At 33.6% G+C, this 14077-nt stretch overlaps 1 protein-coding gene across 7 annotated transcripts in view; it reads left to right on the top strand.

Annotated features, from left to right (window-relative positions):
* The window catches only part of LOC128237273 (E3 ubiquitin-protein ligase rnf213-alpha-like), a 117591-nt gene that overhangs the window by 49297 nt on the left and 54217 nt on the right, over positions 1–14077 (top strand). For all 7 annotated transcript variants that reach the window (XM_052952636.1, XM_052952637.1, XM_052952634.1 and 4 more), the window contains 7 exons: positions 7700–8005; positions 8394–8685; positions 9814–10084; positions 10479–10635; positions 10773–10996; positions 11258–11413; positions 12855–13040. In XM_052952636.1, the coding sequence (XP_052808596.1) occupies positions 7700–8005; positions 8394–8685; positions 9814–10084; positions 10479–10635; positions 10773–10996; positions 11258–11413; positions 12855–13040 (1592 nt within the window). The remainder of the gene's footprint in view (positions 1–7699; positions 8006–8393; positions 8686–9813; positions 10085–10478; positions 10636–10772; positions 10997–11257; positions 11414–12854; positions 13041–14077) is intronic.

Raw genomic sequence — 14077 nt, forward strand, 5'->3', positions numbered from 1 at the left:
CAACCAGATCAGGGCAAGCTTACTAAAATATTTCCTGGTGGAGTTGAATAGAATTGAGTATTATACGATGACGAGTGTATGATTTTTTTATCACATTCCTTTTGCGGTAAAAAATAAGAAAGAAAACCCCTGCGCTGGAAACCACAAGCTGATTAACCAATGATGATACATGCATTGTAGAAAGGAGTACTTAGAAAAATTTAAAATATATTTTCGATCGTTTTACATCCGTTTTAAGTAGAATGAATGTTGTTATTATATCTAGTTGGAACCACAACATAAACAATATACCTAATAATGAAATTTTGTTTCTTTTACATGGTGTCGACACAACCGGTTATATGACGTTAGAATTTTGTAATATGTTCATGACGTAATTTCCTGCTTAAAAACAGAAAGTAATGAAGGTTTTAAGAATGTTTTCATGAAATCAAGTATGATTTAAATTAAGGTAGCACACCCCTAATGGAAACCTACACTTGAAACTCTTCAATTTTAATGCGTTAGCCTATATTAAGCACATGGCAAAATATTTTGAGGGTTTCAATGTATCGGTTCCAATCAATCCAACACACAATTAAACTTTCTTTCCTTTTTGTTTTCATTAGCTACACTCTTTACAGAAATTTATATTACATTTTCATTAAAAAGTAGTTAAATACAATTGTATACATACATATTATCATCTTTAGAAATTTCATTACAGGCCCAGCTGAAATAGCTGGTTGGGAATTTTAAACTCGATTTTTTTTTAAAAAAAGACGGTAAAACTTTTTGAATTTTTGATTTGATTTTTTTGGCATTATGCCATGCCAAATTGATGTTTCTGTCCGCGGATTTATTGCTCCTTTTCTTTTGAAAATGTAAAAAAATTAAAATTGTTCGCCCGCTCCTATATTTTAATCGCCAGCCATATTTTATTTTGAATTTTTTTTTTAAGGCTGAAAAAACGCTAAAACAAGTGTTTTTGTAAAGGGAAGTAACCGATGCGTGGTATTTTATACTGTATATCGAGCGGTTTAGCATTGGTTTAAAATCAATCAAAATGGCGGCTTCTTTTGGATAAACATAGTATAAACACTGTGGCTCGATTTTTTAAAAATTAATCTTACTCTCGTGCACTAAAGGATCTTTAATTGAAGCAATAATTATGCGGTGCGGGGTGATACAGAAATCCACTCAAAACGTGAAATCCACTCAGAACTCAGTTATTTTAATTATGCCCCCGAAGGTGGGCATATTAAAATCGCAACGTCCGTCCGTCCGTCCGTCCGTCCGTCCGGCTCTGTAACATTCCCTTGTATGGACAAATTTTCAAATAACTTGCCACATGTGTTCCACATACCAAGACGACGTGTGGCGTGCAAGACTCGTGTCCCTACCTCAAAGGTCAAGGTCACACTTAGTGTTTATTCACAATGGAGTGCTACATATAAGAACATAGAGCATAGGTTGTCGTGTTCGGACTGTAACTTTCTCTTGTATGGACAGATTTTAAAATAACTTGCCACATGTGTACCACATACCAAGACGACGTGTCGCGTGCAAGACCCGTGTCCCTACCTCAAAGGTCAAGGTCACATTTTGTGTTTATTTACAATGGAGTGCTGCATATAAGGACATATAGTATAGGTTGTCGTGTCCGGGCTGTAACTTTCCCTTGTATGGACAGATTTTAAAATGATTGCCACATGTGTTCCACAAACCAAGACGACGTGTCGCGTGCAAGACCCGTGTCCCTGCCTCAAAGGTCAAAGTCACACTTAGTGTTTATTCACAATGGAGTGCTGCATATAAGGACATGGAGTATAGGTTGTCGTGTCCGGGCTGTAACTTTCTCTTGTATGGACAGATTTTAGAATAACTTGCCACATGTGTTCCACATACCAAGACGACGTGTCGCGTGCAAGACCCGTGTCCCTGCCTCAAAGGTCAAGGTCACACATAGTGTTTATTCACAATGGAGTGCTGTATATAAGGACATAGAGTATAGGTTGTCGTGTCCGGGCTGTAACTTTCCCTTGTATGGACAGATTTTAAAATAACTTGCCACATGTGTTCCACATACCAAGACGACGTGTCGCGTGCAAGACCCGTGTCCCTACCTTAAAGGTCAAAGTCACACTTAGTGTTTATTCACAATGGAGTGCTGCATATAAGGACATAGAGTATAGGTTGTCGTGTCCGGGCTGTAACTTTCTCTTGTATGGACAGATTTTAAAATAACTTGCCACATGTGTTCCACATACGAAGACGACGTGTCGTGTGCAAGACCCATGTCCCTACCTCTAAGGTGAAAGATACACTAAGTGTTTATTCACAAGGGAATTCTGAAAATAAGGACATAACAGTGTAGGTTGTCAAGTATGGGTGGTATTTTTATGATCAGAGGCAATTTAAAACAACTTGCCTTATGTTTTCTATTTCATTATATTCCATGCCAAACATAAATAATTTATTATTTACCTTAAGGATAATAAAATAAAATGAACACCTGTGTAGGTGTGCTACAGACGGGATACTTTAATCAAAGATACACTCACATACAAAGCAAATGGTTACAAAATAAAAATAACTTCCAGTAAATTATTACTACTGGTTTCACAGTTCTTATACATATTTCATAATGAAAAACACGCTGCTAAAAAGCAGTCGTAAAGTGTCCGGAACCACTGCTGCACCCACTCTCAGACTCAACAATACTCGCATTGCCATGGTAACAGAAAAATACCAATCTGAAAATATAAATATATTTTAAACAAGGTTCAAAATAATGTTTAACATATATTATTATATGTATCTGAATACATTCATAGATAATGAAAATTTGACAATTTTGCAATGTTTTCTCTATCCCGTCTGAGCGTCGAATAACCAATTCAGTTCAGTAAATGCACGAGGAAAACTCCTGATTTACGCACGAGTAACTAGACCTATACCTAATAGTACTTTAATAATCCTATACCGCAATAATAATAAATACATATATGTATTTGACACGTAAAGGCAAGATCAATTTTCCATGTACTGACCTTGTTCGTAGGTCAATGTCACATTCGGGGGCATTCGTCACATACTGTGACAGCTCTTGTTAATCATTTATTTCTATTGTATGCATATTGGAAAGTGTCTCATCCAGGGTTTATATTTCAAATTTTATTGAAATTGGTCAATCAATAAAGAAGTTAAAGCAATTTTTCTTTTTTTTTTCAGAAATAGATCGGAAATCGAGGTGAAATCCAGATTCCGATAAGTGAAATCCACTCATAACTCATTAATTTTAATAAGTAATTTTGTGCTTTTGTATACTTATTAGAAAGTGTCTATAAAGGGTTTATATTTCCAATTTTATTGAAATTAGTCAAAAAATGAAGAAGTTTTGAATGAAGCAATTTTTTTTCAAATTCTTCTCAAAAAGGGAATTTTACTTCGCTTTCAGATCTATTTTCAATATATGTATCTAACTTTTTCATTTTTGGACTAATTCTATTTAAATTTTAAATATAAACCTATGATAACGCCTTTTCAATTATTTGTTGAACAAAAAAATAATTTGTTAAAAATAAATGAGTTATGAGTGGATTTCACGTCTCAAAGAGTTGATTTCACTTGTCAAAATGTGGATTTTACTTCGATTTCAGATCTTTTTTCAAAATAGGTCTACAACTTTCTTATTTTTTGATCATTTTGAGTAAAATTTGAAATATAAACCCATTATGAAGCCTTTTCAATTATTTGTTTAACAAAAAAATTAATTTGTTAAAAATAAATGAGTTATGAGTGGATTTCACGTCTGAAAAAAGTGGATTTCACTTGTCAAAATGTGGATTTCACTTCGATTTCAGGTCTTTTTTCAAAATAGGTCTACAACTTTCTTATTTTTGGATCAATTTGGATAAAATTTGAAATATAAACCCATTATGAAGCCCTTTCAATTATTTGTTTAATTTTTTTTTAATGAATTATGAGTGGATTTCACGTCTCAAAAAGTGGATTTCACTTGTCAAAATGTGGATTTCACTTCGATTTTCGAAAAATTGCTCTTACTTCTTCATTTCTTGATATATTTCAATAAAATTTGAAATATAAACCCTTTTTAGGCACTTTCCAAAAAGTATAAAAATTACTTATTAATATATCTGAGTTAGAAATGGATTTCACGTTTTGAATGGATTTCACGTGAAATCCACTGGATTCCTGTATCACCCTGTACCCATAATTATGCAATAAAACATGTATCAAAGTAATTTTTGACCAAATTCTGACAACTGTTTCGAACAAATATATTTTCACAAATAGCAATATTAACACTGGTCCGTATAGACCAATAAATAGGTAAGCCTAACCTAAGTGTATCATTCACCTTAATTTCTTTTTTCTTTTACAGCATAATCCGGGATTATAAAACATTTTGCTGACCATAAAAGTGCTCTGAACATACCCTTGTACTTTTCATTTCGATAAGCACATGCCATTGCATTTACTGTGATAATCAAAATGAAATTAGGTCAATACATCTATATGGTGTCTGATGTTCTTTGATGTTTTTTTTTATGCCAGTGTAAAACATTATTTTTTAAACATCCGAAATCAATCCTAATTAATGTCTAAATACAGTTGCAGTTTTCAAACTTTCTCCTAAAAGCAGCGTTATTTTTTATTATGAATGATCGTCATACTTAAAATATGTTTTAATTATAATCGAAATTTGGTTTATGCATAATGTGTGTACTAAAAACGGATGAATAAATAGTATGTATTCGGACATTTTCCCAATGTCCATTAGAGGTTCAGCTCAATATTGCATTCAAATGGGTTTAAGGGTAATTTTATTGAACACTCTTTCTTATCAAAAATATTTTTCGCTTGCTTCGGGTTTTATGAAAAATGACAAGTTGTTTTTTTCGCTCGCTCGCTTCAATTTGTTTTGGCCAAAATCCGAGGAACGAGACATTTATTTGGTGTTGCCTTATGTTCACAAAAGGTTAATCTTAATTATTAATAAAAAGCAGGTATATTAATTAAGAACAGGTCATGGATATTTCTAGGGCTTTTTTCTTTAATATGTCGATGTTCAAATTTGTACACGCTCCAAACAGTATGTTAAAATTGGCTATTTCAGTACAGTTTGGTTTGTTGATGATGTGATTATGTTCTATTTCTGAAAGTAAATATATTTCTAGTTACTCTTATACTGAATTATAACAAAAATCTTAAAACAATAAATGAAATAAAGGATTTTTCTTGTCTCTCCGTTGATGTCGTTTTATCAAAAATTCTGAAATGTGGGTAGAGTTATTTTAGTTTAAATAAAAAAATGACGGTATTTTTTTATATTTTGTTTTTGAATCCAAAAAATGATACACATTAAGATAATATCAAGCTGTTCATAGTTTGAAATGTTGCCCATTATGGTATTGCTACCTTATGCAATTACTGTTTTCAATTAAACTGTTTACAAACATAAACATTTCACATAAGTAATGAGGAGTGGTATTGTCATTTTACATATGTGTAATACATAAATATACATGACGGTTTTATTAGACCAGAAATAAGGTATAGCATGTGATTAAACTCTAGTCTAAGTAGTATCAAGATATGTTACTCAGAATGCTGACTTTCACTTATGTACGGTTTTCGATTTTTAAAATGTATCAATTCCTTTGATTGTGATTATGATGTCCAAAACGGTTGGGTATAAACGAACCAGACCAGACCAGACAGGAAGACAGGAAAAATTGCATACCAAATCACAAATAGGCATTTTATCTGTTTAATATGTATATAATTAGTCGTTTTTTTTTTCAACAGAATATTACGGGTCATAGAATAGCGAAAACCAAGTAGGCTGGTTTTAACAATTCTGCGTAAAAGTTTTTTTTTATTCATAAAGTCAATAGCTTTTTTCCAATTGTCATGAAATTATGTCAGAATACTTGTCTACATAGTGTCTTGAACATTTATGAATATTGGTCATCGTAGATAAAACATTAGGTCACTAGGCAGATTTTTTTACCCATGTCATAAATTCATTTTTTTTCATAAATTCAACAGTCAAAAGTTTTTAACAAAGTGTTATGAAACTTTATCAGAATATTTGTCTGCAGGTTGTCTTGAATTTGTGTGAATATGGGTCACATAAATTCAAAAACTAAGTAATTAGATCAAATCTAACGAAATATTTCCCTGCGTCATAAGTTTACTAGATTTGATCGAATGTTCATAAAAATTATTCCGAAAATTTGTCTGCATTGTATCTTAAGCTATTTCGAATATGAGGCATCTTGGAAAAAAAACGAATTGATTAGGTAAAGTGTTTAGAAACGTTTTTTCATGTTTTTGATTTAAATTTTAATTTTATGTTTGAATTATTTGTGTGCATGTAATCTTAGATTATAAACTGTGTCATATGGGGTAAAAAAAAACTAAGTCTCTGAGACTTGTGTTTTAGGAAATGCTGATGTATATATATATAATGTTCATTTTCCTCACACAAATGATATAATTTCTGTTGAGCTTCATGAAATTTGATCAGATTATTTGTATGAATACATCTCTGATAAGTACAAATATGGGTCTTTTTGGTTAAAAAACTAGGTCACTAGCTCAAATCTTAGTTTTGCAAAATTGCATAGTCAAATAAAAATGCGGCCTTAATACTGTGTTCCCTCATTGGTGTCTTGTTTATTAATCATTTAAATTTGTAATATTCATATCAAAATACAATACATTTTATTATGTAAGGTTAAAATTTTATTGTTATAACAAACAACAATTAACAGCTTATTAAGTCTTATTATTATTATTTAAAACATTATACATAAGTAACGTATTATTTTTGATATTGATTAGATAGACACCGTGTGAACAATATACTCACTAAAAAGAAACCAATACAGAGATAGGTACATCAAAAATAGCTCAAATATATGTACGAGCATAACAATAAGCAATTACACATTTGGCGCAAATTACTTTATTATATTTCATAGAACCACTAGTTTGAATGTGGTAATAGTTGTGTTAATTTGTCTCTTTTGTTAATTACTAAAATTTTGTAATCAATATCCGAAACCGATGTTTGATCATTTGTAATGAGTAAACATGAAACATACGAAATTTAATTGTTGCATAACGTTCAAAGGTATTTTTTACAAATTGCATTCAATTTTTTACTGTAATTCACAACACAATACATGTTTTCGTACTTTGATCAACCTGTGTAGGCTTATTTATTTTCGCACTCGGGCAATTCCGATTCGGCGAGTGCTCCAATTAGATTGTTAGACATTTTAGGTTTTTAGAGCATAGAGCTCAACCAGAATGTCACACTGGTTTTTTAATGATCACCAGTGTAAGCACTATCATCCCCCCCATTATAGTCCTTCCAGGAAGAGATGAGTTTGTTTTAATGGTGTGGTGGTTAATCGAATCTGCGATCCCTGAGATGGCAGTCTTAGTCTTTTACAATTGGACAATGGATCCGCCACATAATGCAACTTCCATGCCTGCCAGGTTTTTATACCCGTCTTTCTTTTCCGGACCTTTACGGAGATTTCGGGTGATATCCTTTTGTCCCGAATTTTCCGGTCCGGCCAATCTTTTATAACGAACCTCCAAAACTGCCCTATAAGCAGCATAAGACCCTGCTTGATGCTTGCTCTTGCCAAATAATGTGCCTTTCTCTAATATTTAGCTGAAGATACCGGTATATCATTGCTGATCGATGAATGTAAGGAAAATCTCCAAATTGCAATGACGATGCTTGAAAGTCACTGGGAAACATTAGAAACCGGGAAAATAGATATCGGCATTTTACAAATGATCAGTGATCATTCCGAAGGGTTCTCGGACATACTTGCTCTCATCCGACCGAATGAAAGTGGATTGAAGGACAAAGTGTTATCGACAATTAAGATTCGAATGAATGAATTAGAAGCATTTAAGAACCAAAGTAGACAGATGACAGTGTTTGTAAGCCATTGTCAGCATTTGGAATCAGGTAAGGCTTAATATTTAAGCACCCTTTTAAAAATTGTTCATATAGGTTAGCAACCGTTGGTCAGTTGTTCAATTTGTCGGATGGTCTGTCAGTATGTCAATTAACCAAGTTTTGACAGCACAATAGCTTGAAACAGGTTGACCTAGTAGCATGAATCTGCAATGATAGGTTGCCGTAGACCAGAAGACCCAACCTAATTAGTTTATTGTAGGTCATTGTTAATGTATTTTTCTTTAAAAGAATCGGAATGACATCTAGCACATGTTTAAGACAAAGCTGTGGTCAAGGGGCGTTATGATTAATTAAATAAACACTGTGTTGAAATTGATTAAGCATCATACTGGTAATTTTAATTGTTGTAGTTATGGAATAAACAATTTGTTTACAGTCGACACAAGAGCCATTGAGGAAGTTCTGCAAAAAACTTCTAAGCTAGAAAAGCATTCCTTGATGGAATTCTGTAAACCAAAGGTAGTGGAAGACTCTGATGGAACAAGTGATCCAGATCTTAGAGCGTTTGATGTTGAACCGGCTGTTCTGGATATTCTACCAAAATTTGAACGCTTGGCTGAAGGATTTGTGTTCATAAAGATATGGATTGACACATGTTTGGGTACCACAGAGCGTTGTAAGACTCCTCTTGATGTTGTAAATGTGGTATGGAAGCCTGTTTTTAAAAGGTTTGTGGAATCTTGGTACAATGTTTAGTTAGTAAATTTAACAGTACTTACTCAGAGGTTTTGAAAATGTCTTTAACTCTAGATGAAATTGATATACCCATACAAACCAAGACTTAAGGGTGTATATTGGATCACCATCGGGTGGTCGTTAAGTCTGGCAGTATGTTTGCAAAAGCTGGTTGAGCGAACTTCTCTAACAGTTTAAGAGATATTTCATACCTTATCCACATTGCCATCGTGATGAAAGATTGTGCCTTGCGTATCTGTGTTAATGCGTACGTCTGTGCGGCAGTGCGTCTGTCTGTCCGGACTTAACCTTGTCTGGGCTGTTACTTGACCAAACATTATAGGATTTTTAAAACACTTGCCATGATGGTTCACCATGATGAGGTGGCGTATCATGAACAAGACCAAGGTTTGTAGCCCAAAGGTGAAGGTCACTGTTAGAGTTCAAAATTGAAGTTGAAGGTTGAACTTTGCGTGTGTGAATGGCTCATTCGACGGGCGTGCATGTTTTTTGTTGGCGTCTCGTTACGCATTGACCTATATTTGGTTTTTGTGGAGCAAACTATTACCGCAGAGCTATCAATTTGATACGCTGATAATCTTCCATGATATTTAGGAGTGTCTGGCATTTTTTATATTTAGATATATTAGGTATATTAGAGTTATGAGCCCTGTAACGTTATTTGGAAACTTGTCTATATTGGACTTCGTTTAAAGAGCTCTTCATATTCTGACACATGTTTCACATTATCACCATGAAGTGAAATAGTGTTTGACGATTTGGGCTAGCCATGGCTTTCTTCTCTGAGAGTTACAAAAAATGTACTTGCCATTTGACTTATCTGTAAGCATTGATGTTATGTCCACAGGTGTTTTTATTATACAAATGATGAACATATTTAGTGGAGACAAATGCATTAACTTTGTGGCAAATAAGACTTCCCTTGGAATAATCATGAGTCAACTATTGTACCTTATATTTTAATGTCTGAATTTTATAAATAACATCCTGTGTCAAGACAGCATGTTGGGGAACTCATTTCTCCTGTGATAGCACTAGTTATAATTAGCTTTAAAAATATGACTAATGGACACAAATACGTTTGTTTTTTGTTCTTGCAGATGGACTAAATTCTGCCAACAACTGAAGACAGGTGAATTGATGTTTGTAGATGCAGAAAGAATGTTTGGGAAATTAAAAGATGACGATGAAATACTTTTACGAGAAATGATGCATTTGGAAATACAGAGCAAAACAGCTAATGAAAGGATCAAACAAATAAAGCAGAACAGGCAGCTGTCTGATTGTGTCACAGGCGCAAAAGTCATTTTAAAATTTCAGCAACAGTACGAGCTACTTGGAGATTATCAGGCTATCAAGACTATTGTCTCAGTAGGCTAAGATTTTCATGCTTTTTACATTGCCTGTTTTAAAATCTATAAACCAAAACCATAAAACAATAAACTAATAATCTTCATCCTAGCCATTGTTGTCCATGCACATGTCAGCGTATCACAATCATTTTATCATTGGCCTTACCTAACAACTGATAATGATATTAACATAACACTTATTGTCCATCGGTGAAAGCAATTACATCACTTTAGCTTCAATATTTGGTTATTTGAGAAAAACTGACAAGACTTAGCACCAACGTGTTTACCTTGTGACATAATGTAGTGTTGTTCAGTGTTGTTCAAAGATCGCTTGACGTTGTTATGATTTGTGTCAAAAGATTGAAAGTCACTGTCAAAATATTTGATTAATTTTATGATTTTTGTTACAGCATTCTGGTAGAAACTTCAAACTTCGAGAATTTGATAAAAATTTGATGCAAACATGCGAGATTTTAAAGGATATCACGAAAAAGGAATCAAATTGCCTTGATGCTTTTGTCAAATCTGCTAAACTTGTTAAATGGTTGAAGGAATCCATGCACACATGTATGTAATTGTCATGTATAACACGTCTGTAAAATGGCTAAATTTAAGATAAAATAATCGGTTTTTAAATGTCTTCAATTTACTATCCAATTTCACAAGTAAGTAAGTTCTCTTCTAGAGAAAATTATTTCTTTCAGCGGGTCAAAAGGAGTTGAAAGTGTTTGTTGACCTTGCGATGATGTCTGCTGGGGAAGAGCCATTGAACATTGCCAAAGTCCAGTGCCTGCATTCAGCCGTTCTTGGATACTCACCACTCATATTTGACTTAGATGAGACGGATTGTAACTACATACGCCTTTTAGAGATGTGTAAGGTTGTCTGGAAGGAACTCGCTGTAAATCCAAAGTTGCCGAAACAGTTGGTAAGTTGAATTTCCTGTCTTTCTGTAAAAGTATGAAGTAGAAATCGTATATAATAATTGCTTAGTTATTAAGAACCCGCCCGTATTTCATTACTAATTGTCTTAATTTTAAAAGGTTCAATTATAAGTTTTGGCAAATATACTGTCTCTTCTGTTTGTTCAATATATTTGTTTGACTGTCCTTTAGATATCAATAATTTTCATTGATACACATATGAACATGTAGTATCTTCAAATGTAACCAACTTGTTTCTGATGCAGCTTGACACAAACCGTGAACTAGAATGGCTGAAAGATATAAAAAAAGCGCACGGTTCGGTCGAGGTGACATCTCTCATGCAAGCTGAGGCCATCAATGCAGAAGGCATTTACACCGTGGGGAAAGGAGCATGGAAAGGTTCAGATTCGTCCGATATGGTAATTGCTATTTTACAAAATCACAGAGGTAAGGTTTTACAAAATGGAAGACAACACCTCGTTTTAGAGAAGAAGTTCATTGCATGCTAGGAGAAATACATGTGTTAAAAGGTTCTAGTAACCTAAGGATGAATACTGTTAATCAACGTAACTGCTGTTTTATTTCTAAGGGAATGTATTGTCAAATTGTTGTTCTCATCGTCACTATTAATGAGGGTGATATTGGTAATTTATATAACTATCTAATTGAGCCAAGGAGCGTAGCATAGGCAAACTTTCATGTACTCGATGAGGGAGAGGGCGGTGGGGGGTTGCGAACGGGCGGGCGTAAACAAATCTGCGTTAATGTTTAAATGCCATGTTATACACTCAAAAGTTTTTGTATCAAATTGTTATAAAAATTTTTGTCTACATATTGTCTTATTTTTTTGCAATAAAGGCCACATCACGTCAAAAAGTATTTTCCCCATGTCATAAATTCATTATTTTATCTAATTGTTATGAAACATTGCCATAATGCTTTTCTACATGTTGTCTCGGACATTTGTGAAAATGGGTCATCTACGGCCAAAAACTAGGTAACTAGGTGAAATCTTAGTAAAGATATTTTCCCCATGTCATCAGTTGTGTTTTTTTTCATTAAACGTTTACAGTTTTTTTCTCTGCAGGATATCTCAGTCACATTAAGGATAATATAAGTTCAGCAAAATATACATATTTAAAAAAGAAATTTTCAATTTTGATGACATTTGGATAGACACGCACACGCGCGCGCGCACACAAACACACACACACGCACACACATATGCGTTCACACGAGCACACACACCATTGACCCGTCAGTTTCACAGTCAATGCTTGTATTTTTTTAGTATCCTTATATTTTGCTTGTTTGGTGTGTCTTGGATCTAGGATCAAAAACCTGGTGTCTGGGACTTATCTTTTTAGAAAAGCTGATTTTTTTATGAAATGTTTATTTTTCCTTTACAATGTAATTGTTTTTGTTGATCTTCATGAAATTTGATCAGGTTGTTTGTATGAACATATCTCAGATAAGTATAAGTATGGGTCTTTTTGGTCACTAACTCAAGTCTTATGTTTGCAAAATTGCATCGTCAAATAAAAGAAATCCGACTTTAATGCGGGGTTGCCACATTGGCGTCATCTTCTTGATAAAGCATATAACTACCTTGAGTCCTGAGTAAAGCAGACATCCTTTAAAGACCCTAAATTCGAAGGGGTGGTGGTCATTTTACAAAATACATGTAGCCAGTGGCAAAACACATGCATAGCAAGGCCCATAACCATAACAGTTATTGTAACGTTATGTTCCTTAATCAAATTAGAAAAAAATAATGAGTTATGGCATCTTTTTGCAGTGATCTTGTTGAAAAATAATACAATTTTCAGCTCAAGCTATTATTATTTTCTTTTTCTGAAGATGATGAAAGATATAATAAAGCTCACGGTGCCAGGAAAAGATGGCCAGCGTCAACAGAAGCATTATACATTTGACCAGCTCCAGGATTTACAGAGCCGACTGATGCTTGTTGCTGGCAAATCTGACTCGTCAATTGTGAAATCCACGGATAAAAAGAGTGAAGTGAATGTGGACAGGTTTACAATGGTTTGTATTCATATTTCTGAGGTCGGCCATATTTAAGGAAAATTCGTTCAAGTAAAGATATTTTCAGGTTTTCATCAAAAATATTTATTTAAATAAAAATGGTGGGTAGGCAGGCGCCAAACTGTTTTTTTTTTTCAATAATCTAAGTTAGCCTTGATGTTTAGCATCAAAACATGGTATGAAATGTTGTGTGGAGATGCATTAGGTTTAATGGAGCCTTTCAAGGTCCCTGATTCTTAAAATAGAAAAACATCCTATCCTCACAATAACTATTAAGGTTTGATGTATTATAGTTAAACTAGGTATACAGATTTCTCCTGTTAAGATGTACCTTTAGAATGCATCTGTGATCAAGCTTAAAAAATAGAAAAAGTTGTTTCTTTCATGTAATTAGTTTGAAATGATATAAAATGGTGAAGCTTGGTATGAAGCTCATGTAAAGACACTCATTTGGATTTTATTAGGGTTATAGAGGCAATATTTATGCGACAAACTACAGAAAGAAGCTCAGTAGAAAAAAGTTTAAACATTAACCCGGTTTAATGGCACTAGGTAAACGCCAAAGACATAGAACATAAAATCACAAACAAGAAACATGGGAGAACAGCACAAAACTCCACAAACAGCACAGTGCATGCATAATATATATATATATATATATATATAAAACTAGGTATGTTTATCAAGGATTGTTAGGAACCGCCTTGGAACCGTCAGTAAAATGTAATTTATTTGGGGTTTAAACCAGTTTCAGTGCACAAACCTCAATCTTATCTCAACAATCCTAAATAAAGAAAAAACGCAAAAGGTAAATCTTATCAAAGTTAACATTAACTTGAGAAAACTTGTAGGTAAACACCAAGTACTTCTATGATTAGAGATCCCAGCTCTATCTGCAGACGGAGCAATACAATTCAGAGCACCTAATGCAACAACTTTTGAAAGATACGATGCAGTCATTTTTTTGAAACTATGAACACCACACACAGTCTGCATTATAAAATAAAAGGTTTAAAACTGTGTGATCATAAAGTTTC

Source organism: Mya arenaria, chromosome 6 (assembly GCF_026914265.1).
Source record: "Mya arenaria isolate MELC-2E11 chromosome 6, ASM2691426v1".
Taxonomy (NCBI): domain Eukaryota; kingdom Metazoa; phylum Mollusca; class Bivalvia; order Myida; family Myidae; genus Mya; species Mya arenaria.